Raw genomic sequence first — 23,601 nt, 5'->3', positions numbered from 1 at the left:
ATGTTCCTTGCCTTCTCGAAATAAAACTACTACTGTAAAATCTGAAAATAAAAAGGTTCAACTAAAAATCATTCAGTTCAAGTTTGAAATTGCATTTTTCAAATCACTCATCAGTTTTTGTCAAGCTGGTTGCAAAGATACTCTATATATTCAGTGGAGCACAGGAATAAAACATATGCAAGTAAATGAGAAGCAATAGAGTACATTGGGACTTTCTTGCTTTGTGCAAACAATCTCAGTTTGAGCTCAGCATGCAATATGGCTTAATGTCAAGCAAATTGTCTGGTGCAAGCAGGCAAAGATTGATTGGCATATAATCAGAAAAAAAGCAATAGGCAAACTGGGCGATATGGCTGCTCTAGAATTTCCACACATATTTAATGATACAACTCAACACCAATTCACAACCATCAATTGGACAAAGAGTCACATAAACTATATTCTCTCAACAAAAAACATTTTTTAAACACACTTCAAAGACGCATGCAATGAAAGACATTTTCAAGACAAAAAGGTAAATTTCATTCATGCAGAGCTTAACAAACCCCATGTCTTTACCATGTGCAGACATCTGGGTAAACATACCACTATCAACTTGCAGACTATTACCTTCAAAATAATGAAGAATGCAAATCATCTGAAGCCACTTCAGTAGCTGGTAAAACACCAAGTTTGTACCCGGCTTCAGTGAAATGCAAAGATGCCAGCAGATACCAAGAATTCCATACTAACTGCCTGATGATAGTCAGCAAGGGTCTCATTAAAAATTAAAACTCAAAGAATACACCCCAGCCTGCCCGTCTGCTTGCAGCCATTTTCACACTGGCAGATAGCTTTACCCTTGGATTCTGCTGAACACGCAAATCACTTTATAGTATTAAAATCAGGCCCCCCAGTGCAGCTTGGAATCGGATTTCAATTTAACAGCATTAGAGTTTCCCAGTTTCCCTTTAATTTCCTTTATGTGCAATCTACTTGTTATACTGCACTAACTCTTGAAAACTGAAGTGCACATCTAAAAGGGCAGGCATTATTAAACAACCTGCTCAGAGATGTTATTACACATTTCTGGAGCAGGTGGGACTTCAATCCAGGCTACCGACTCAGGATTAGAGACACTGCCATTGCATCACATCACAACCAGCACCTAGTTTATTGCACTGAGCAGTGCACTCCTCCAGCATGTTGTACAGCCTTGTAGTTTAAAGGGAAAGTTTCTCGGGAAACCCAGCAACTGAAAAAAAATGATAGCAACCGTTGACTCCAGCAGGCAACTTACATCTTGTGAGCTCGAAGCATTGTTCTCCTCTCACAAACCTTCTGCCTCTCTCCTGCTGATCAACAAGGCACAAGTTAGGAGTGTGATGGAGTACATGCCTGAATGAGTAGAGCTCCAGCAACTCAAGAAACTCAACACCATCCAGGACAAAGCAGCCTGCCTGACAGACAACCCACCCTCTCCCTTCAACATTTAGTCATAGCAGCAGCAATGTGTACCATTCACAAGATCACATTGCAGTGGTTCAAGGCAGCAGCTCACCGCCACCTTCTCATTGGCAATTCGGGATGGACAATAAATGGGTTCCTAGCCACATGGGAACAACATGAAAGAAAATTCCAACAACTGAATTCAGACTATACAAACCTCACCAGATTTTCTGCTCTGAAATGGAGTGAAATCAATCATCTAACCTAAATCCAGAGGTGTTCAGACCAAGCTTTGATTTGCACCATTCCACTTGAAGTTTTAAAAGATAGCGCAACTCCATGTGAAAGATACAGAGGGCTCAAGGAGAAAATAACAAAATTGGTAAAGAAGGTATTTAGTCGAGCATATACCTCCGCCATGCTACGTTAACATTATTAAAATTCGCTGAAGCTAATCGCTGTTTGGTGCTTTGTAAAGATGAGACAATAAATCTTTTTATTGAGATGTTCCATCTACCTGAGGATGCTTCAGGTCATCCACATCCAATAGCCTGCTCTGAAAACTCTGCTCACACATTGACAATTGTAACAGATTTCAATATAACAGCCAAGACAATCCACAACTTCTGAAAATGAAGTCAGCTTGTTCTATCTTTTAATGTTAATGGATCCTCTAAAAAGATTCCAGGTCTTCAGCAAAACATTAAATCTGTTCTTCTTTGGATCATAGTCAAACTGTGTCCCAGGCTTTGTTGAAATTTATCCAGTTTTTGAGATATATGGGTTCCAGATTAACAAACTGGTGAAAACATAATCTTAGACTACTTTCAGTGGCAGAAGTAAAACATGAATCACAGGATGGTCACCTTCTGTAAATATTCAGTTCAGCATGTCTGTGACAGTTCTCTGAATGAGTAAATCAACTTGGCCCATATACTGCCATTTTCCAGTATGCCTTGTTTTTCTTTAATTCAATCCTCTTTTGAAAGCCACAATTAAATCGCTTCTCTCAGGCCATGCATTTCTGATCACAAGCACTTGTTGTTTGAAACTGTTGTTCTTAATGTCATTTTTGGTTCTTTTGCCATTCACCTCAAATCTGTCCTTTGGCTCTTCACCTTTTGTCAATGACAACAGAGTGCTGTGTATTCTGTCTAGGTCGCTCATGATTTCGCTCACTTCTATTCAAATTCCTTTCAAACTTCACTTTAAAGGAAAACAACCTCAGCTTCTCCAATGTAATCACTTAATTGGATTCTCGTAAAGCTTTTCTGCACGGTCCTAAATCCTTCATATTCTCCCTAAAGTTCAATGCCCAGAATTAGGCACACTCCTCCAGCTTAAGTTGAACCAGTGCCTCAAAGGTTTGACATAACTTCCTTACTTAAATGCTCTATGTCCCTTCTTATAAAGGCCAGCATTCCACATGCCTTATAACTACTTCCTCGATGTTTCCACATACTATCCCAAAGTGAAAAATCAAATAAGAAAGAAAAGGGGAAAATAGAAATGGAATTTTTGTTGTGCTTTTCACAACCTTAAGACATTTCAAAAGGCATTATAGCTAATTAAATACTTTTTGAAGAATACTCATTGCAGCTCCCACAAACATCATGACCAGATATAGGTCTTTCCACTGTAATGCCAAGTTGTGTTTCTTTGTAACCTTGAGCTATAGAAAGTCGGGCTATGGAAAACCACTATAGAAAATCATGCTGTAGAAGATCACTAATACAAAATTTAAAAATCACACAACACCAGGTCATAGTCCAGCAGGTTTATATGGAAGCACTAGCTTTTGGATCGCTGCTCCTTCGGTAGGTGGTTATCACAACCACCTGATGAAGGAGCAGCGCTCCAAAAGCTAGTGCTTCCAAATAAACCTGTTGGACTGTAACCTGGTGTTGGGTGATTTTTAACTTTGTACACCCCAGTCTAACACCGGCACCTCTAAATCATCGCTAATACAAAATCGCTATACCCATTCAGTAGAAAGTTCAAGTTATACAAACTTCCCAATTTGTCAAATCTCGTCACAGCCAATTCATGCTGACGAAACGCACGTTATAGCAGAATAACTTGTAATCTGTAGTTCTAGGGATTAAGGCAAATACAGCTTTGATTTAACATATCCAAACATTTGTAACCGTGCATAACCACAAAGTTAAAAATCACGCAACACCAGGTTATAGTCCAACAGGCTTAATTGGAAGCACTAGCTTTCAGAGCGCTGCTCCTTCGTCAGGTGGTCAGATGCAGTGCTCCAAACACTGGTGCTTCCAAATAAACCTGTTGGACTATAACCTGGTGTTGTGTGACTTTTAACTTTGTACAGCCCAGTCCAACACCGGCATCTCCAAATCGTGCATAACTGCAACAGATTGACTATTCAAAACAAAAAAAAAATCCTGTGTGGTTGCGTTTGTCACCTATGATTTGGGAAAGATGCAACAAGCTAGGTCACATGTTTTCCACAAAAGACATGACAGAGTGGTGACCTAATAAAGGTAGGGTGTACAGAGAAATATTTTGGCTCATGGGGAGTCCAGGTTAGGGATCATAAACAAGATCGTCACAAACAGCTCCATCTAGGAGAAACTGGGAGAGTGGTTGGATTGTGGAACTTGCTACTATTGGCGTGGTTGAGACAAACAGCATAGATATATTTAAATGAAACGTTATGCTGTTCAGTCAAGATGAAGAGGAATAGGAAATTAGTGTAAAGCACTAATAGAGGGTCATAGAGATGCACAGCAGGGAAACAGACCCTTTGTCCGCGCTAACCAGATATCCCAACCCAATCTAGTCCCATTTGCCAGCATTTGGCCGGTATCCCTCTAAACCCTTCCTATTCATATACCCATCCAGATGCCTTTTAAATGCTGTAATTATACAAGCAAGGAAACAATGTGCAGTTAAATGATGAAACAAGGCCAGGTCATACAGTTACAGAGCCCAGTGGAAAGCACTATATGAAATACATGTGAGAGATTACTCAAACTTTACAAAGAAATATACGAAAATATATCCATTGCAACCTGAACTATTAAGTCAGCACATGGAAACAAGGAAACTATTTCAAGTAGCTGTCTTGCAGTTTATTGGAAAGGAATTCTCAATATTGTACCCCTAGCCACATTATCGGAATGATTTTGCAATCTTAACATTTTTTAAAATGAGTTCTCTCTTGGCAGGTGCTATCTATTGTTAACCAATTAGCAAGTGGATATACAAGGAGATACATAAGGTTCTCTGTGGTCCTCTTTGAGCTAACTGTAAAGTATAGGGTCACCCATCCAAATCTGTGGAAACTGCAACTCAAGTTTGGATCCTCAGTAACATTTGTCCAAACTAGATATCAGCTTTGAAATAGAATGATTGGTAATCTGTGTGTACACGGAGACCAATCTTAGCCTTTAGTAATCTGCAATGTCGTCAAACAGCAAATAGTTGCACCCAGTCCCTGGACTTGTGGCTATACTTGACAGCACAAGGCTGGATAAGGTTCTGCACGTGGGTGCTCATACATCTGAGAGGTTGTCTGAGCGATTGCAGCACTGGCCTCATCAAGAGTCAGAAGCTGAAATGGGAGGCTGAAAGAGGAAATGCATTGAGGTAGAGATGTTTAGGAAGGAAATTCCAGGGCTTAGGTCCAAGGCAGCTCAGGACATGACTACCAACAATTCAGCAATTATCAGAGCTTTGCTGTAAAGGCCTTGTATCTTGTATTTTTCTGTATTTTTGACTGTGGATTGAAATGGGAAGGAACTCATTTGAAAGTTAAGGATTGTGGAAGAATTACTCCTCATTTTAAAATCAACTAAGCCAACACACACATTGTAAATGAGGTTTCCTCAGCTGCTTCTGCAAGCTGTGGGGGAGGGTCTAGTTGCAGAGGAGATGCAGCCGAGAGGGTAAGAATGGAGATTTCGCCTGGAACAAGTAACTGATTACAACATAGAACAGGCCCTTCAGCCCACGATGTTGTGCCGACCATTGATCCTCATGTGAGGTAAACCTAATGTACGAACTCTCAAATTTCTGTGACCATATGCATGTCCAGCAGTCTCTTAAATATCCCCAATCACCTCGCTTCCACAACTGCTGCTGGCAACGCATTCCATGCTCTCACAACTCTCTGTGTAAAGAACCCGCCTCTGACATCCCCTTTATACTTTCTGCCAAACAGCTTAAAATATGACCCCTCGTGTTAACAATTTCTGCCCTGGGAAAAAGTTTCTGACTATCAACTCTATCTCTGCCTCTCATTATCTTGTACACTAATGTTCATAGAACATTAGTTCGTAGAACTGTAACCAGTCATCAAAAGTGAAGCCCTTCTGCTTGACTTGCTGATGTAGCTGAACTCTTCGAGGAGAAAGTGAGGTCTGCAGACGCTGGAGATCAAAGCTGAAACTTTATTGCTGGAACAGCACAGCAGGTCAGGCAGCATCTAGGGAACAGAAGATTCGACGTTTCGGGCACATGCCCTCTCTGCTCATTCCTGAAGAAGGGCATGTGCCCGAAACGTCGAATCTTCTGTTCCCTAGATGCTGCCTGACCTGCTGTGCTGTTCCAGCAATAAAGTTTCAGCAGCTGATGTAGCTGAACACCTTGGTGACATGAAAGTTTGAACAGAAACCACTAGATGTCCACAAGCTCTTTTCTGTAAAGTATTAAGCTTGAAAAATGTCCAGTTTATTTTTTCCCTCAGCTGCTGTGGTGAGCTATGGATCTTATACATAAGCCAAAGACTTTATAAGTGTGAACCAGTCACTCAATACCTATCCCAAGTAAGTAAAGGTATGTGGAGAAGAATGAAGGACCAGCACTCCTGCCAAAAGGAACATCACAGCATACCCTGTGAACAGGGACTATCTTCCTCATCTTTGTTTTCTTTTCCTGTCTTCATCTGTTTGTGCATGAGGAAGCTAAAACTTGCAGGGTAATACGTTGACAAGCTATAATTGTTTATCTGTAACTAAAACCTTTTTGTCACAAATAGCCACTTTTTAAGCACAGAAACCAGGGTCATTCAGGAAATTTTGAGTAGATTTAACTTTTGTGACAACCCAGCAAACAGCAGGGCTTGATTTCCAACACGTTATCTCAGTAAGATATTAATATTACATATAATCGAAGAGTGCAGTGCTGGAAAAGCAGTTGGTCAGACAGCATCCAATGAGCAGGAGAGTCAATGTTTCAGGCATAAGCCCTTCATGATGATTCCTGATGAAGGGCTTATGCCCAAAACATGGATTCTCCTGCTCCTCAGATGCTGCCTGACCTGCTGTGCTTTTCTAGCATCATACCCTTTGGCTGATTTCCAGCATCTGCAGTCCTCACTTTCTCCTATTACATTACATATAACACACTTTTGTCCCTAAAAAAATCCCAAAGTTAGATACGTATTATACTTGGTAACCGCCAACATCCGTTCAAGATGAGTTGTGAATGTACTTTATCCATAGAAAAAACGCTGTTTGATGCTATTGATTTAAATTTCTTCATATTTCTACAACATAAATGAAAGTTGTTTTTTTTTGTTTGAAAGTTAGCATTTTGCTTTATTTTGGAAGAAATTTTAAAAATCAAGATACTTATAAGCTGGGAGAAAACATAGGTTAGCAAGCACTGGGCTGATTGAGGACCAGGATGTGCTGTGAGTTAGAACATGGACAGAAGTTTAGCTGACTTCAAGTCAGAGGGGAGAATCTGGGAAGTTAACCATTAGTGTGCTGAAAATTCAAGTTACAGTGATGGATGTGAACATTTCAGACAGAGTTGTAGCAAACACATGATCTTTTCGATGGTATAGATAGTAATGTAAGAACAGGAATAAGCTATTTATCTCCTTGTTGACAGCCATTCAATGAAACCTTGGATTAGTTTAAACTGCTTATTGCAGAAGAGACACTGAATTTCTATCATCCTTTGTGAGTAGAAGCAGTTCCCCATTTTAATCCTGAAAAGTCTGGCTCTAATTTTTACAATCGAGCCTTTGGTCCTAGATTCCCCAAGGAGCAAGAAATTGTTTCTGGCTATCTACCCTAATTGTTCCCCTTAATATTTTGAAAACTTGAATCAAATCACCCATTCTTCTCATTAGTTCCATAGTAACTTAGAACGTTTTTATTTTTAATTTGCTTTTAATACCTCATTTATAAATTTCTCAATTTATATGTGATTGCCACAATGGCATTAACAAGGTCACTAGAGAAAGCAAGCTCAATGGGGTTACTGTAAATATTATTGAGAATCACCAATATTCAGTCACCCCGTTGAACTTGCTGGAGTGATTGGGGAGGAGTGGTTACAACAGCAATGATCTTAGAGAGACTGTCACTTGTTGAAGGAGAAAAGTACTGAAAAATTACTGAAAAACTTAGTGATAAAATTAAGATAGCACTCAAAGGATATTGCTGGGGGAATGTAAAACAAGAGTGAAAGAAGGTAAGATTGCCAAGAAGGAGAAAGGAAGCAGAACCAGTGTGTGATTTGGTGAGATGAGACACAGCCCCACAGTGTGAGGGGGCAGGACTAGTGGTGAAATGTACAGCCAGGTTTCATTTAAGGATAAAGGTTATCACTCCTCAAACAAGTTGCCATCATAGCCATGATATTGTGCAATCATCCACAATAAGCTTACAGATGGCAAAGGTTGGATCAAAAATGCAAAGATAATTCACTGCTGGACTTCACAAAATCAGCACAAGGACACTTGAAAGATTTGCCCAAAGTTGGTACGTTTGGAAAGGTCAGCAAGCAAATTGTATGGCACAGTTGAGTTGCTCTTCATAAAGGAGACAATGATAAATGTCCTGATGAAGCCTTTTTGATGATATTAGAACAGGCATGGAGAGAAACTGTAGACTTGTATACAAGGACATGAAGCCTCGTATGAAGCAGGAGGATAAGAAAGGTTGAGATATGGATTTGGGATAGACAGAATACCTAAGTGGGATGTACAATGACAGGAGAGAATAGGTTGGAGATAAAGTATAAAAAGGGGGAGAAACAAGTGAAAGTAGAAGTGGAGGGCTCACACCTGATATAGCAGCCAAAATGTGAATGTAGAGTGGATGTGATACACTAAGTGACATACGCTTAATTCAGCAGCAACTATTGGGATATAATATACCATGAATGATACAAATTTTAGAAGTTATTAAATTAATTGGCTTTCATGTCTTGATTTGTAATGAGAACAAAATCCTGGACTGACATATGTGCTTCATACTACTTAGACTCATGTTCCACTCACAATCAAATTTCAAATCCTCACAATGCAGCGGATAAGAACAGTGGTACATTGCCCCTTCATTTTACAGATAAATTGAAAAGACATTAAATAACTGCACCCTCTACATGCAAATCTAAAGAAGATAGATTTACCAACACTACATGCAGTTTGAAACCACTTTATCTTTAAAATTTGTTTTCATAGACAAATTAAGTATTAAGCAGAAAGGCATTTTGTAAACTTACATTAATAACCTCTCAGGAAAACATGGACAAATCGCAGAACTGAAGGCAGCAAATGCAGCCAGTAAATAGCTGGGGATCTTTGCAAAAGGTTTCCGAGCCACATCAAATGTCAACCTTTTGTCAAAGACCAACTAATAGATAATTCAGAAAGCACTCATGCAAGTTCCCAGGCTACAGTGGACCTGTTAAATGACTAGCTTACATCAGGCTAGCTTCCTGTGGAATGCAGTGCAGTGAATAACATTCTAAACAATAAAATAAAGTTGTCATCTTGCATAGAACAGAAAACCTCAAGACAGATGGGATTCCACGTTCAGATTATTTGCAAGATTAAGAAGAGAACTTCAGTAATGGCTCCAACAGGTTGCGGAGGAATCTCCAAGATCCTTTTCACTAAGTGACCTGAGTTTGCTTCTTGTGTTGATGTGGGTGATAGTTGAGTAGTGTGGTAAGCATCTCGTTGTGGTTCTCCAAACTTGATCGGACACCTGATTTTTACCTGCTTATCCAGTTTGTATTTTAGATGTTACAAATGTAATCTTTTGATAGCCCGAAACTTTCAGAACCACTGATATGCCCTCTCTTTCTAGAATGTTGCCATGATATCTGTTTCTAAATATCTCCATGTTTTCAAGTTAGCCTTGATCACTTTACAATAAAAGGTCCGTTCATGCAGCTCTATTCTGTCCAAGTAGCTATGTTCTGCGTTCTTACCAGATATCATGCATGTTGCAGCACTGCCATAACTGCATCACACTGAGACCAAATGACAGAGGAAGTTCATCTGATTTGCATACTGCAGGGCTGTCATCAAAATTCCCTTAAAATATACTGGTGTGTGATGGCGAATCTTTCAAACAAAATGCCCACATGAACTATGAAAAGCAACAGTATGATTACAATCCTCATGTTACATAATACTGGGGTTACATGTCGACCATTAATGACAGGAATGTTATGAAATTATAAATGCGAATTATACCAAACGTACATTGGCACAATACCAACAAATATCAACTTAATAGTAAGGTCCACTAAATAAGGTTTCTGGAAAACTTACAATGATCCATAACAAAAACATACACATTTATATGGAATCCTTAAACAGTTCAATTGCAATAAACCACCTTCCGTATATTAGAGAGAAGATTCTACACTTCCTGTATCTATGCCCCCAACATGGATTCCTCATTCCACCTTGGTACAAGGGCTGGTACAAAGCAAGGAACCACAGCCAAGTTAAAAGTTTGATGTGTTTTCTTCATCACTGAAGATCATTGTACAATGTTGGTTCTATGGTGGCCCTTTATTGCCCAAAAAGTTAAGGGTATATATATTAAGTAGGAAAACTCAGTAATACATGTAACACATCACAATAATGTGGGTAGTTACCAGCGGACACAAAAACAATGGACTGCCTAAGAACTTATGACAAATCTGCCTGGTGATTTATAGTTAGTACCAATCCCCATCCAGAACAGAGTACATAGAAAATAGAACAGTCCAGTACAGCCCAGCACAGGCCCTTCAGCCCTCAATGTTGCACCAACCTTTTATCTTACTCTAAGATCAAACCAACCAACATACCCTTCATTTTACTTTCATCCATGTGCCTATCCAAGAGTTGCTTAAATGTCACTAATGTATCTGACTCTACCATCACTACTAGCAGTGCATTCCACACTGCCAGCACACATTGTTTAAAGAGCCAACCTCTGACTTCTCCCCAAACCTTCTTCCAATTACCTTAAAATTATGCCCCCTTGTGATAGCCATTTCTGTCCTGGGAAAATGCCTCTGGCTAACCACTAGGCCTCTCATCATCATGTACACCTCTATCAAGTCACCTCTCTTCCTTCTTCACTCCAAAGAGAAAAGTCCTAGCTCCCTCAATCTTTTTTCATAAGATGTGACCTCCAGTTCAGGCAGCATCCTGGTAAATCTCCTCTGCACCCTCTCTAAAGTTTCCACACCCTTCCTATCATGAGGCGATCAGAACTCAACATAATACTGTAAGTATGGTTTACCCAGGGCTTTATAAAGCTGCAGCCTAACTTTGCGGCTCTTACTCTCAACACCCCGCTAATGAAAGCTAACACAGCGTATACCTTAACAAGCCTATGAATTTGGCTGGCAACTTTGAGGCATCTATGAATGTGGAACCTAAGGTCCCTCTATTCCTCCACACTGCCATTATAAACATTAAACTCTGTAAGAAGGACAAGGGCAGCAGGCGCCTCCACTTGCAAGCTCCCCTCCAAACCACTCACCATTCTGACTTGGAAATATATCACCGTTCCTTCTTTGTCGTTGGGTCAAAAACCTGGAAATCCCCTCTATCAGGGCACTGTGGGTCAACCAAGATCACGTGGACAGCAGCAGTTCAAGAAGGCAGCACACCACCACTTTCTCAAGGACAACTAAGGATGAACAATGACGCCCATGCCCCAAGAGGAAATTTTAAAAATGTAGATCACTCCAAATTGATCACAAGCCCCAGTCTTTTCAATGGAACAAAGACTAGTTGAACTTCTTCCAATTTAATTTCTGCCAATGGGACATGAAACATATATTCATGAAGAGATACAGGACAAAAACTTTGATGCCTCAAAGAGACTGGCAAATTAAAGAAGAATTTGAGGCTGAAGTTAGGCCAACACCATGTTCACCCAGAACAAACTGAATCCAAAGTCAGCTTCTCATTTGGAGATGAAAACACTTGTTCTTTAGCTCAATCTTGACTAATTAGTCTCTAAGATGCATGACTTAAAGATTTTTGGAAAAGGTTATCAATGAGAAATAAAAGCCGAAAGAACTGCAGATACTGTAAATCAAAAAGAGAAACAGAAATTGCTGGAAAAGCTTCACAGGTCTGGCAGCACCTGTGAAGAGAAATCAGAGTTAACGTTTAGGGTCTGGCAACTGTTCCTCAAATCATTGAGAACGTGTTTTTTCCAAAGCAAAGGGTTCCTAAGTTGCAAGAGCAACCAGGATTTCCTCATGAAGAACTACAACTACTTGCACTTATAAACACTTTCAAAAAAATTTCCAATGTGTTTCACAGGAGGAATTATTGAACAAAATGTGACACCAAGCCTGAAGACTATATTGGAATAGGTAACCAAAAGGAGACAGGTTTTAAAGGCCCAACGTAAAGATGAAGAGTATGAAGTAGTTTCAGCAGGGAGTTGGAGTACAGCTGTGTCTATGTGTGTCTGCATTGGTGAAAGACAGAAAAGTTTAGATGCATAGAAACAAAATTTGGAGGACTCCTGAGTTATCAAAGGACTGAGGGGGCGCTGGATCAGTCTACAGCAGTAGATAAAGGTCAGGCCAAAAGGCCAAACCAATTCCAATCAGTGAGTAAAGAGGTGGCTTATGTGAATTATGGTGTGTATAGAAGAATTTTGTATCGGCCTAACATTATGGAGTACAGAATATACGAAGCTTGTCAGGAAAGATTCAGAAGTGGTTAGCACTGTTGCCTCACAGCGCCGGAGACCCGGGTTCAATTCCCGCCTCAGGCGACTGACTATGTGGAGTTTGCACGTTCTCCCTGTGTCTGCATGGGTTTCCTCCGGGTGCTCCGGTTTCCTCCCACAGTCCAAAGATGTGCAGGTCAGGTGAATTGGCCATGCTAAATTGCCCGTAGTGTTAGGTAAGGGGTAAATGTAGGGGAATGGGTGGGTTACGCTTCGGCGGGTCGGTGTGGACTTGTTGGGCCGAAGGGCCTGTTTCCACACTGTAATGTAATGTAATCTAATCTAATGTAATGGTCAGGTCTAGAGGTAATAATGGCACCCGTTTAGTGTTTACAAAGATGAGACAGGTCAATTTACAGAAACTGAAGTAGGCTGCCTGGGAAATAGAATGAAGAATGAGTTTGAAAGCCCAGCACCGTTTCAATTAGAACAATATGGTTATGAATAGCTTAATTCAATCTACTGGGGAGTAATAGGCAACAAAGTTCACGGCTGGTCATGATGACAATGATTCTAGTTTTCACTTTACTAGGAGTAAGTTCTAGCCAATATCAGAGGAGCAGGTAAATGAATTACAGACAGTGGAGGAATTAATGGGATAGAGCTGGGAACAATTGTAATTATAAAGTAAATACAGTAAACTTGTTGGTTTCACTGAACTTCTGTACACAGCAACAGGCTCCATAATTTCTTCCACAGTATGTCCAACATCCCAATCTGCAGACCATTATGTAAGTACTAAATTCTTAATCTTAGATGGGTCTGCAGCAACAACTCAAGATGTGCGCCACTATGCAACTTATTAGATTTGTTGTCAATCACTGTCAAACAGAGGACGTAGCACCTAAACAAATCCCAGCTGAGATGTTCAGATGGTGCCACAGCAGATATTTATGAAGAAAATGAGGTAAGGAACAAAATGTAATTCTCCTGTCCTTCTGTTGGTCTCTCCAAAGGTTGCCTGAGTATCTTCACCTCTGTATTCTAATTGGCTTTGTTCACTAAGGAGGGACAGTTTGAGTGCCAGCTCTATAAATTTGGATCATATCTTCAGATATATAGTGCTCTCAAGTCAAACCATCTGCATTTTACGAGGCAACATTTCATCGTAATACAACAAATTATTCCCTTATTTTTATAGATACGAACTTTACTCTGACTTGATTGTCAAAACTAATATAATGGACCAAGGACAAAGGATTCAAGACTTATAGAAGCATAGAAATATACAGCACAGAAACAGACCCATTGGTCCAACATGTTCATGCCGACTAGATATCCCAACCAAATCAGGTCCCATTTGCCAGCACCCGGCCCACATCCCTCCAAACCCTTCCTATTCATATACCCATTCAGATGACTTTTAAATGTTGTAATTGTACCAGCCTCCAGTACTTCCTCTGGCAACTCATTCCATACACGCACCACCCTCTATGCAAACAAAATTTCCCCTCAGGTCTGTCTTAAATCTTCCTCCTCTCACCTTAAACCTCTGCTCTCTAGCTTTGGACCTTCCTACACTGGGGAAAAGGCCTTGGCTATTCACCTTATCCATGCCACTCATTATTTTGTAAATCTTTAAAATGTTAACCCTCAGTCTCCAACACTCCAGGGGTGAAAAGCCCTAGCCTATTCAACCTCTTCCTACAGCTCAAACCCTCCAGCCCTGGCAACAGCCTTGTAAATCTTTTCTGAAGTTTCACAACATCACACAGTATTCTAAAACTGGTCTCAATGTCCTGTACAGTCGCAATGTGACATCCCAACTTCTATGCTCAATGCACTGACCAATGAAAGCAAATTGCAAATGCCTTGTTCACCACTATGTCTACCTGCAACTCCACTTTCAAGGAACAATGCACCTGCATCCCTAGTTCTCTTTGTTACTTCCAATGTATCTTGAAGGATTTACAGAATCCTGTTCAGACAGGATACAACAGACAGTCTGGATTCGCTTCCCAGAAAGCTCCAATTGGAAAGACTAATGGAATGAACGAGAAGTTTTCACTTTTGTGTATTTTGACTGAAAACAGATAAACACATGCAAGTTAAAAAGAAGTGTTTTAGTTTTATTCTAATTAGCTCTATTCCAATACCGGGACACTGGAAACTCATGTGACTCTGAAATTATTGATTCTTAACTGTTCTTTGAAATGTCCCAGCAAGATATTCAGTTGCATTCAAACCACTACTAGTTGGTCAAGACAGTAGTTCAAAACTACTTTTTCCCAGGCAATTAGAGATGGGTACTTAATGCTGGCCTCGTCAGCAATGTCTATGTCCAGCCAATGCATAATACTAAAGTCATCCAGAATGAAACTCAAATTGTGTACTATTTCAGAGTGGAGAAAGGCAAATATCTTCCAAACACTCCATACTCACATACATTCTTTTCCAATTTGGAGATCGAGAAGAGCTTAACCACTCCAAAGGTTCCTTGATTTAAAAATGAGCTTAACCTGTAGAATGCGTTGTCAATGGTTATGTTGATATCGAGGCCTTGAGTTGATCATGTGCAATGACAGACAATAAGAAATACGATTGCTGTGAAAGGAGCTCAAGTCAATCACTGCACACATTTTAAACATTGCCGTTAACCAACGAGTATGAATGGCTTTGAGGCCAAGCAGACTTGATTGATCCAAGTGCCTGGTATCCCTTGTCCAAAAGTATTAGCATGCAAAATAGTTTCGCATTTAGTATTGTATTCATTTGTTTCACTTAAAATACCTTCTCTAATTTCTTTAAGAAGTGGTGAAAGAAAGTTTGAGAAATGAAATACAAAATAAGTGTGTAGTAGAACTTTGCAGTAAGCATTCAGAAACCATCTGTTCCAGGAGATGGAAGAAAAAGCACTGAATACCCCAGATGAAGATGGGATGATTAGTAACTGCACAGAACATGATAATCTTAAAATTGAAAGGATTCCTGGGAACTTTGCCCATGGTTTGATGGCAATTCTTAATTTCAAGTGGAAGCTGAATAATTAAAACTGTTGAATTACCTTCATTTACAGAGGGAGTGGGGAGCACCTATCAAACAAAACAGTGTAATTGATAATGGACTGTTTCTGGACAGAGGCTACATCATCAGGGAAAGAGATGAAACATAATTTAGCAGTGAATTTGAGAGTGGGAAACTGAAAAATTTGGGTAACATTGACTGCCAGTGATCATCACATAGCTAAAATCACATTTTGGCATGGCAAAGGAAGCAGGAACATATGAAAAGAATAAACAATTTCAAGACAATCACAGAATCAAAATGGGATGAATTAATCCCAAAAGATATCCTAGAAGGGAAACCTTAATAATTTAGACTATATAATGTATGGATATGAATAAAACACACATTTGATACATTTTGAATTGGTAATAAGGTCAATTATTGTGAAAGAAAACCCAGTACAAAGAATGTTTGGATCAGTGTCTAAATTGGGCAATTATCCACATTCAAGATATCACTTTTGTTTTTAGCCCTGGAAATTGGGTGCATTTTATAATCTGAACCAACAGTACACAAACCAAGACATAAAATAAAAGTAAATTAATGGGAATACAGGAATACCAAGCCGGGATTTCAAAGGTCTGTTGGTGGAGTGAAAAACAAATGACTCAAAAGCATTAGTGACTAGAAAAGGAAGTAGTCAATAAAACACCTAAAACAAAAACAACAATATTAATCAGGTAACCCAAACAATACAATTATGGGCAACATTAGGAGAAATACTGATCATAGACAGATTAGTGGTTGCAGCATTGTAAACAATAAGAATTTCTTAAAGAAAAGAGTTGATGTAAAGGAAGAAATGTGGGTTTATTAAAAAATAGAACACTCACACTAGAAAAGGATGGAATTTGTATCTGCTGGTTGGACAGATAGGAGAGGCACATAATGATTACTACGGAAATGTTCCTCAGATAGGGTGGGCGGGGAGTGAGGAATAAATTAAGTCTGTGCAAGGCAAGACAACCCAAGGTACAACAGAGCAGAATATGGATGTGGAACATTGGAGGAGTGCTCTGCGAGATGACCAAAACACAGTTCACAGCGCTATATGGAGAAAGCTTTTGAAGGAAAGTGACTTAGCATGTTTGAGGGCTGAAGCCAAGATGCAACAGCAATGGTGAAGCAAGGGGGAAAACGCAAAGGAAAAGCAAAACATCTACTCCATGTAGACTGGAGAAATCCAAAGTTGGGTTTGAGCAAATATCCATTGAATGAGATGAATGATTTTGAATTCCTTTACTATAGAATAAGGAGCCATTGGGAACTGCTTATCTGGTGATAACAGATTAAGACAAGAAGTGCAGGATTGGTTGCTCTGAAGCAAAGAGAACAGTATTAGAAGCCCAGCCTGACAACGGAGTGGATGAGAATCATGGAGAAGGTACAAGGGGCCGTTGATGACTTGACAAAAACTGCAGTACAAACAATGGAACCTATTGCTTATAACGGAAACATAAGAGCAAGTACAAGCGTATTCATAGCACAGCAAGCTACGAGAGAGTAACAATTTAAACATGTACTCTCATCAGAAGGAGCAAAGATTCAGTTTTCGAAATAAATAGCCAGAAAGCACAGGCGAACAGCATCAATTAAATTGCATGCAGTACAATACCCACACCCATTACAGAATTAAGCAAATCATCAACTGCATGCCCAGTACAAAAGTTTGCTCATGGTATTCATTTTCCTGAAATCAGTGTGCTGAAGGTGAGAGGTCATAAACTGCATTTATGCAGTCCACAACCTTCTCCTATTCTCCCAATTTTCTTTTCTTTCACATAACAAATGACTTTTTCTCCACATCAACGAACCCTATAGCACTGATCGCACCATGTTAGAATCATAGAAATCTGCAGCACAAAAACAAAGGTTTTCTGTGCATCATGTCCACAAAAGGCAAGAGCAACCACCTAACTAATCTAATCCCAGTTTCCAGCACTTGGCCTTGCATGTCTTGGCATCATGTGCACAACGGAATACTCCTTAAATGCAATGAGCATTTTGCCTCCACCAACACTCACCTCACAAGCAGATTTCTAACACCCTTTGCAAGAAGCTTTTCCTCACATCTTCTCAAAACCTCTGCCCCAATGATTGATCCTGCCTTTTTTTTTAAAACCAAGGAGGAAATGTTTCAAGGGGAAAAGTTTCTTTGTCTACCATATCTGTGCCCCTCGATTTTATTCATCTCAGTCATGTCCCCTCTCAATCTCCTCTACTCTAAGGAAAATAACCCAAGTCTCTCCAATCTCTCTTCTTAACTGAAACTCTCCAGCCCATGCAACATCCTGATAAATCACCTCTTCACCCTCTCTTGTGCTCTTCTCTGTCTATGTTAGCTTCTTTAATTATATCACAGTCCTTCTCCCTGATTTCTATACCCATATTATCCCCCTCACTAGTGAACACCAACCCAAAGTATTCAGCCTCAGGCTCCAAGCACAAATTATCAGAATGGTCCAAAATGAGCCCTACTCTTTACCTAATTATTCTTTTATCCTTTGTGTATCTGTACAGCAACTTAGCATTTTCCTTAATTTTACTTGCCTATATCCTTTCATATCCCCTTTTAGCTCTCCTAATCTCCCTTTTAAGTTCACAACCTTCAGTGTCCAGTGTAATGGCCGTGGTACTCTACCTTGATGCTCAGTGGAGCAGTAAACACTGTCTTCACTTCCTCTGGTTCTCTTAGACCTTAAAAGTGCTATTTTTAAACCTTTAATGGTGCTTTTCTTGTGTTTATTGACTTTCAATATTCCCAGCATCACTCTGATTCTCTGGAACTCTGCCATTGCTAAAGCTGCTCCTCAGAAATTGCTTCCTGATTCACAACAAATCTCTTACACAACTATCTCCAAATAAAGAGTTAGACTGCACTACTGCTTCCATATCTGACTCAAACTGTCTGACCGGATACAGCAACAATCACTATTTATATAGCACCTTTAACATGACAAAACATCCCAAGCCCCCACTTCATGGGAGCACTAAAAAAAAATAAAGATAGAAACAGTGGAGGCTGCAGAGGTTACAGCACAAGAACAGGTGGTTTTTTGACTACGACTGGACAGTTAACCAAGTGAGGTGCAGTCCCATCCAGCTTTGCAACAGAGGAGAGGCAATAAAGAAGCATAGCGTAATCAACCATGTCAAAGACTGAAAAAAGAAATTGGGAAACAATCCCCATCTCTCATTACCATTTCATTTTCTCTCCTTTCTCACTGCCTCCAGCTCAACCATTCTTTTAGTTTGTAAATATAATTCATCTTAGAACGCTACCTACTTGTTCCCACTAAACCATTAATACACAAAGCTTTACATTCTCCTCTCTCTTTGCCACAGTCATACCACATGTTCTGGTCACACTTATTCTCAATATATTAAAATCAAACATAACTATGCTGTCGCCTATTTTAACTTCCCCTGAGGATTTCAAACAACAGAGCTCCTTACATCTGTGTTTTCATTAACATCAATATCTGCAGACGTTTAAAACTCAAGCTTGGCGTGAACCAATCGGTAGCTCATTTACTTAGTTCACTCAGCTCTTCCCCTTTGTTAATGCACTCAATTATTGGCCTTGGCTATTTCTTTGTTCCTGTACTGTTTTGATGCATTAGCCTAGCTTGGTAGTAATATTGAGGTAGTGTGTCTTTGAAAATGGAAAAAATAGTCATTAACTGATTTGCTTTCTTCTCTGCGCTCTACTGAAAAATCCCACAACACCTGATGGAAACATTCTTCATCTCTTCTAAAGATTTTAAAAATTAATAAAGCAGCGAAACCACAAAGTTTAAAAGGAGCAATTAAGTAATCCAGATTCAGTAACTTAAATTAGTATAGTTTCAGATATTGCCCCCAATAAGGGAAAACAAAAAATGCTGGCAATCACAGCAGGTCAGGCAGAATCCATGGAGAGACAGCAAGCTAATATTCTGAGTCGAGAAAGCTCTTCATCAGAGCTGAAGAAGTCATCTAGACTTGAAATGTTAGCTTGCTCATTCTTCACAGATGCTGCCTGACCCACTGGGATTTCCAGCATTTTTTGTATTCAATACAGATTCCAGCATCTGCAGTAATTTGTTCCAAGGACCAACAAAAATTCACCATGTCAAGCTCACTATTAATAGCATATTCCTCCAGCCCTTAGAGCCATCATTCAAACTATTTACTTGGGGTGGGGGGTGGCAGAATGACCACATGATGTGAACCAGCATGAATGAGACTGAAGTCTCTGAGTTTGGATCAACAAAAAAATTTTGTGTCATCTCAAAGGCTCGAGAATCAAAGCATCAGTGCTGCACTTAAACAGGAGACAACATGGAATAGAATTAATCTTACCCAAAAATAGATTCTTTAAACTAACAAACTACAAAACCAGTTTTAACAAACTTTAGTCTACATAAAATTGTTAAATACTAAAGTACACTGCCAAATTCAGCAATACTATTCTTTGAATGTCAAGTGTTACACTCTGAATTAATCCTAAAACTTCAACTGGAAAATTCACTTACAATCTAAAATATCTAAATTTAAAATTAGAATCTGATTCCCTTCACCAAACTCTCCTCACACTTGATGAGTTGGGGTACAGACCAAAATCTGTCAGGACAGTGATGACCAAACTATTCACCTGACAATCATTAGAGCATGGAGCAGGTCTGGATGCTTAATTAGCAAACATATGTGAAAGGCCATGAATAAATGTATACCAAGAAAATAAAAATCACAGGACCACATAGAAAAATAGCAAGACACACAGCATGCACAACAGGCTAATAGACAATTGCAGCATTTACGATCTGTATCAACTCAAATGGCAGATGCAGGTACCACTACAGCCACTGAGTTGGAGTGAGTGCCTGTGGGCCTTTACAGAAGAACCAACTGTTTTGAGGGCATGATCAGAGAATTGTAAGCAATGGCCAATACGTACATCATTCCATAAAATTTCTTCTGTTTATAATGAATCTTGTAATGGCACTAGGTGCAGCCAAATTGCACTTCACACAAAAACAAGCAAAGCAGCAGACACTCAAACAAGCGAATAACAATCCCAGCAAGCACCAAGTTTAAAGAAACCTAATTAAAAACCCATCAGTTTAAAGAAGCTAGATAGCAGCCATATTGCCCGTTTTCCTATGCACCATCACCCAGTGTTGTGCGTTTAACAGAATTCACCACTTATGATTGCCCCAATTATTAACCACCTCCCAAGTTTGCCATTATCTAGAACAAGAGAAATACCATCAATTGAAGCCTGCTGACGGGGGATTTTACGTTTGACGTAATCGTGGTCAATCGGAGTGGCTGTGTAAGGTGGGGAAGTCAGACCTGGACCAGAGGGAAGATTTCCTTGACCTTGCATGGTTCCAACAGAAGAATGAGAATCATCATCATTTGTACAGGACTTCTCCCTGGACAGGAGGAAAGAGGAGAATAAAAGAAGTGAGATGATAAATATCATTTATCACCAAGGTAACAATAATTTATTAATAATAATAATTTACAACAGAAACAAAGCACTTGGTATACATGCTTATTGTAATGAGGCAAGAGGCAGCTTGGACTGTAAAGCAGCACAGGAACTGCAATATCAGTTTCCTACCACTACACATCCCTGTTACATTATACCTTACAAACACATTCTGCCAAAACAGAAAATGTCCTCAAACCAAAACTTCAGTGGATAAATTACAAATGCTACAGCTACCACAAAATGTTAAAGTCCTCTTAAAATGAAAATCCGAACTGAAGTTAGTTAGGGCACCCCAAGAAACAGATGAAAATTTGCAATCAAATTGCATGTTTTTCAGAATTTCCCAAAACCCTCAAATTGCAGCCTTTAAAATTAGTGTTTCTAAATTTTCTTAATATTGAAAAGAATATGCTGAAACCATAACAAAGGTGTAATTTTTAAATTTCTCCCTGTTTTCTCCCTTAAGAACAGGAGTCAGTCAGCCCATAGGCTTTCTGGCTTTCAATAAGACCATGGTTGACCGGAAAATTAACTCCGGATCCAAAAATTTTTGTTTCTCAAATTTTAATTTTAAAATTAACCATTTTTTAGCATTTGTGGAAAAAGTCAAAAATGTTTATCATCCTTTGCCCGAAGTCATGTTTCCTAATTTCAACACTGAAAGCTCCAACTCAAATGTTTAAACTAGCCCTTGGTCCTAGATCCCTGAACCGGTAGAAATGCTTATAATATGATGAGGCTAAAATATGCAGGCAGATGACCATCACTGGCAACATCTTATGGTGTTGTGTCTGAACTACCTGAGCTGTGTCTGGTAGATTCATTTACACCAATCCTTTATGTTGTTGTTAGTCTCAGTGGTACCAAGTGGGGAAGGATGCCTAGATGATGCGTTCAGCAGAGGATATGCTCAATCTTGATAAACAATAAAGGTGTATTACATACTGCTAATTATCTACCTACAAAAATGTGTGACACCAGTTTAACAGGAACTTTAAGATTTAAGAACACACTAATGCATCTGAATAATTCTGATACATAACTTAGAGACAACCAAACAACAGTGTTCCTGGTAGGAACTAACCAGAGTGAATCAGTTAGCCCTTTCACATACTGACTGTCTTAAAACAATAGAAATAGTTTTGCACAATCACCTCAATTTAACCTTAAACATTTGTGAACAAACACTCCAAATGCTGCTGTGCCCCTTTACAATTTTAACATCTAGCTTGCACTGTAATTCATGTTTCACACCTAAATATAACTCTCACTTTTTTGTGTTGATTTTAATTTGTTCTATTTCTGCCAATTCTACTTGTTATACCATGTCCTCTTTAAATCAATCACACCTTGTTCACTACACATCAAAATTCAAAAAGGTGCTTCGCATCTGAAGTCCAAGCCATCAACGTACATTAAAGACAGCAGGGTCCTAATAGTAAACGCTAAGGAATATCGACATACACCATCGCACAATTTAAAATAAATTGAGCTATTTGCAACTCTATTTACTTTCTGTTAGCAAATTTTGCATCCATGCTTGTACTGCCCATTATATCACACACACATGTACCTTTCATTAATAGCAAAGTTCAAGTGCATGATGTATGGTACTTCATCAATTGCCTTTCGAAATTCCATTCACATAACAGGAACTGCAGTGGCCTTATATCTTCTTATCCCATGGAACAACATGCTATTTAACTATTTACTCATGATTTGGAGATGCCGGTGTTGGACTGGGGTGTACAAAGTTAAAAATCACACAAAACCAGGTTATAGTCCAACAGGTTTAATTGGAAGCACACTAGCTTTCGGATCGATGCTCCTTCATCAGGTGATAGAAGGAGACTGATGAAGGAGTGTCGCTCCGAAAGCTAGTGTGCTTCCAACTAAACCTGTTGGACTATAACATGGTTTTGTGTGATTTTTAACTAACTATTTACTGGTTTTGTTTTATTACATTAGCTTGCTCAAGAGGCTGCTCGTTTTCTCACAATAATTGTTCGTAAAAGCTTCGCCCATCACTGACATTACATTGTTAGGTTCTTTTGACTGGTCTGTAATTGCCAGGTTTATCCTTTTACTCTTTCTGAATAAGTGTGTAATTTCTACTACCCTTCAATCTTATGCCACCAGTCCAAGATTATAGAGCACAAGTCCTAAATTGGGGAAGGTTTACCAGCACAATATTGAGCAGGAACTGGGGAATGTAATTTGGGACAGCTATTTGAAGGTAAATCCACATCTGGCATTTGGAAATCTTTTAAAAGCCAGTTGATTAGAATTCAGGACCAGCAGTTTCCTGTGAAAATTAAAGATAAGGACGGCAAGATTCCCACCTTGGATGACAAAAGAAATTGAGAGCTTACTCAAATTGAAAGAGACACATATGGAAGGTTTAGGAAACCAACAGACAGGGCCTTTGAAGAATACAAAGATAACAGGAAAGAACTCAAAAAGGAATTAGGCTAAAAAGGTGCCAAGAAATGTCTTTGGCAATAAGATTAGATTAGATTAGATTAGATTAGATTAGATTAGATTACTTACAGTGTGGAAACAGGCCCTTCGGCCCAACAAGTCCACACCGACTCGCCGAAGTGCAACCCACCCAGACCCATTCCCCTACATTTACCCCTGCACCTAACACTACGGGCAATTTAGCATGGCTAATTCACCTGACCTGCACGTTTTTGGACTGTGGGAGGAAACCCA

At 39.4% G+C, this 23,601-nt stretch overlaps 1 protein-coding gene across 5 annotated transcripts in view; it reads right to left on the bottom strand.

Moving 5' to 3' along the window:
- Positions 1 to 23,601, bottom strand: part of cabin1 (calcineurin binding protein 1) — a 513,604-nt gene that overhangs the window by 364,936 nt on the left and 125,067 nt on the right. For 4 of the 5 annotated variants that reach the window (XM_088000226.1, XM_088000222.1, XM_088000225.1 and 1 more), the window contains one exon: positions 20,655 to 20,824. In XM_088000226.1, coding sequence (XP_087856352.1) covers positions 20,655 to 20,824 — 170 coding nt within the window. The remainder of the gene's footprint in view (positions 1 to 20,654; positions 20,825 to 23,601) is intronic. The other variant, XM_088000224.1, reaches the window with a different exon arrangement.

Source organism: Chiloscyllium plagiosum, unplaced genomic scaffold (assembly GCF_037043375.1).
Source record: "Chiloscyllium plagiosum isolate Xiang-an unplaced genomic scaffold, Cpla_swu_hap1 HiC_scaffold_24, whole genome shotgun sequence".
NCBI classification, from domain to species: Eukaryota; Metazoa; Chordata; class Chondrichthyes; order Orectolobiformes; family Hemiscylliidae; genus Chiloscyllium; species Chiloscyllium plagiosum.
Note: the sequence above shows the minus strand (reverse complement) of the source record. Positions and strands in the feature narration are given on the sequence as shown.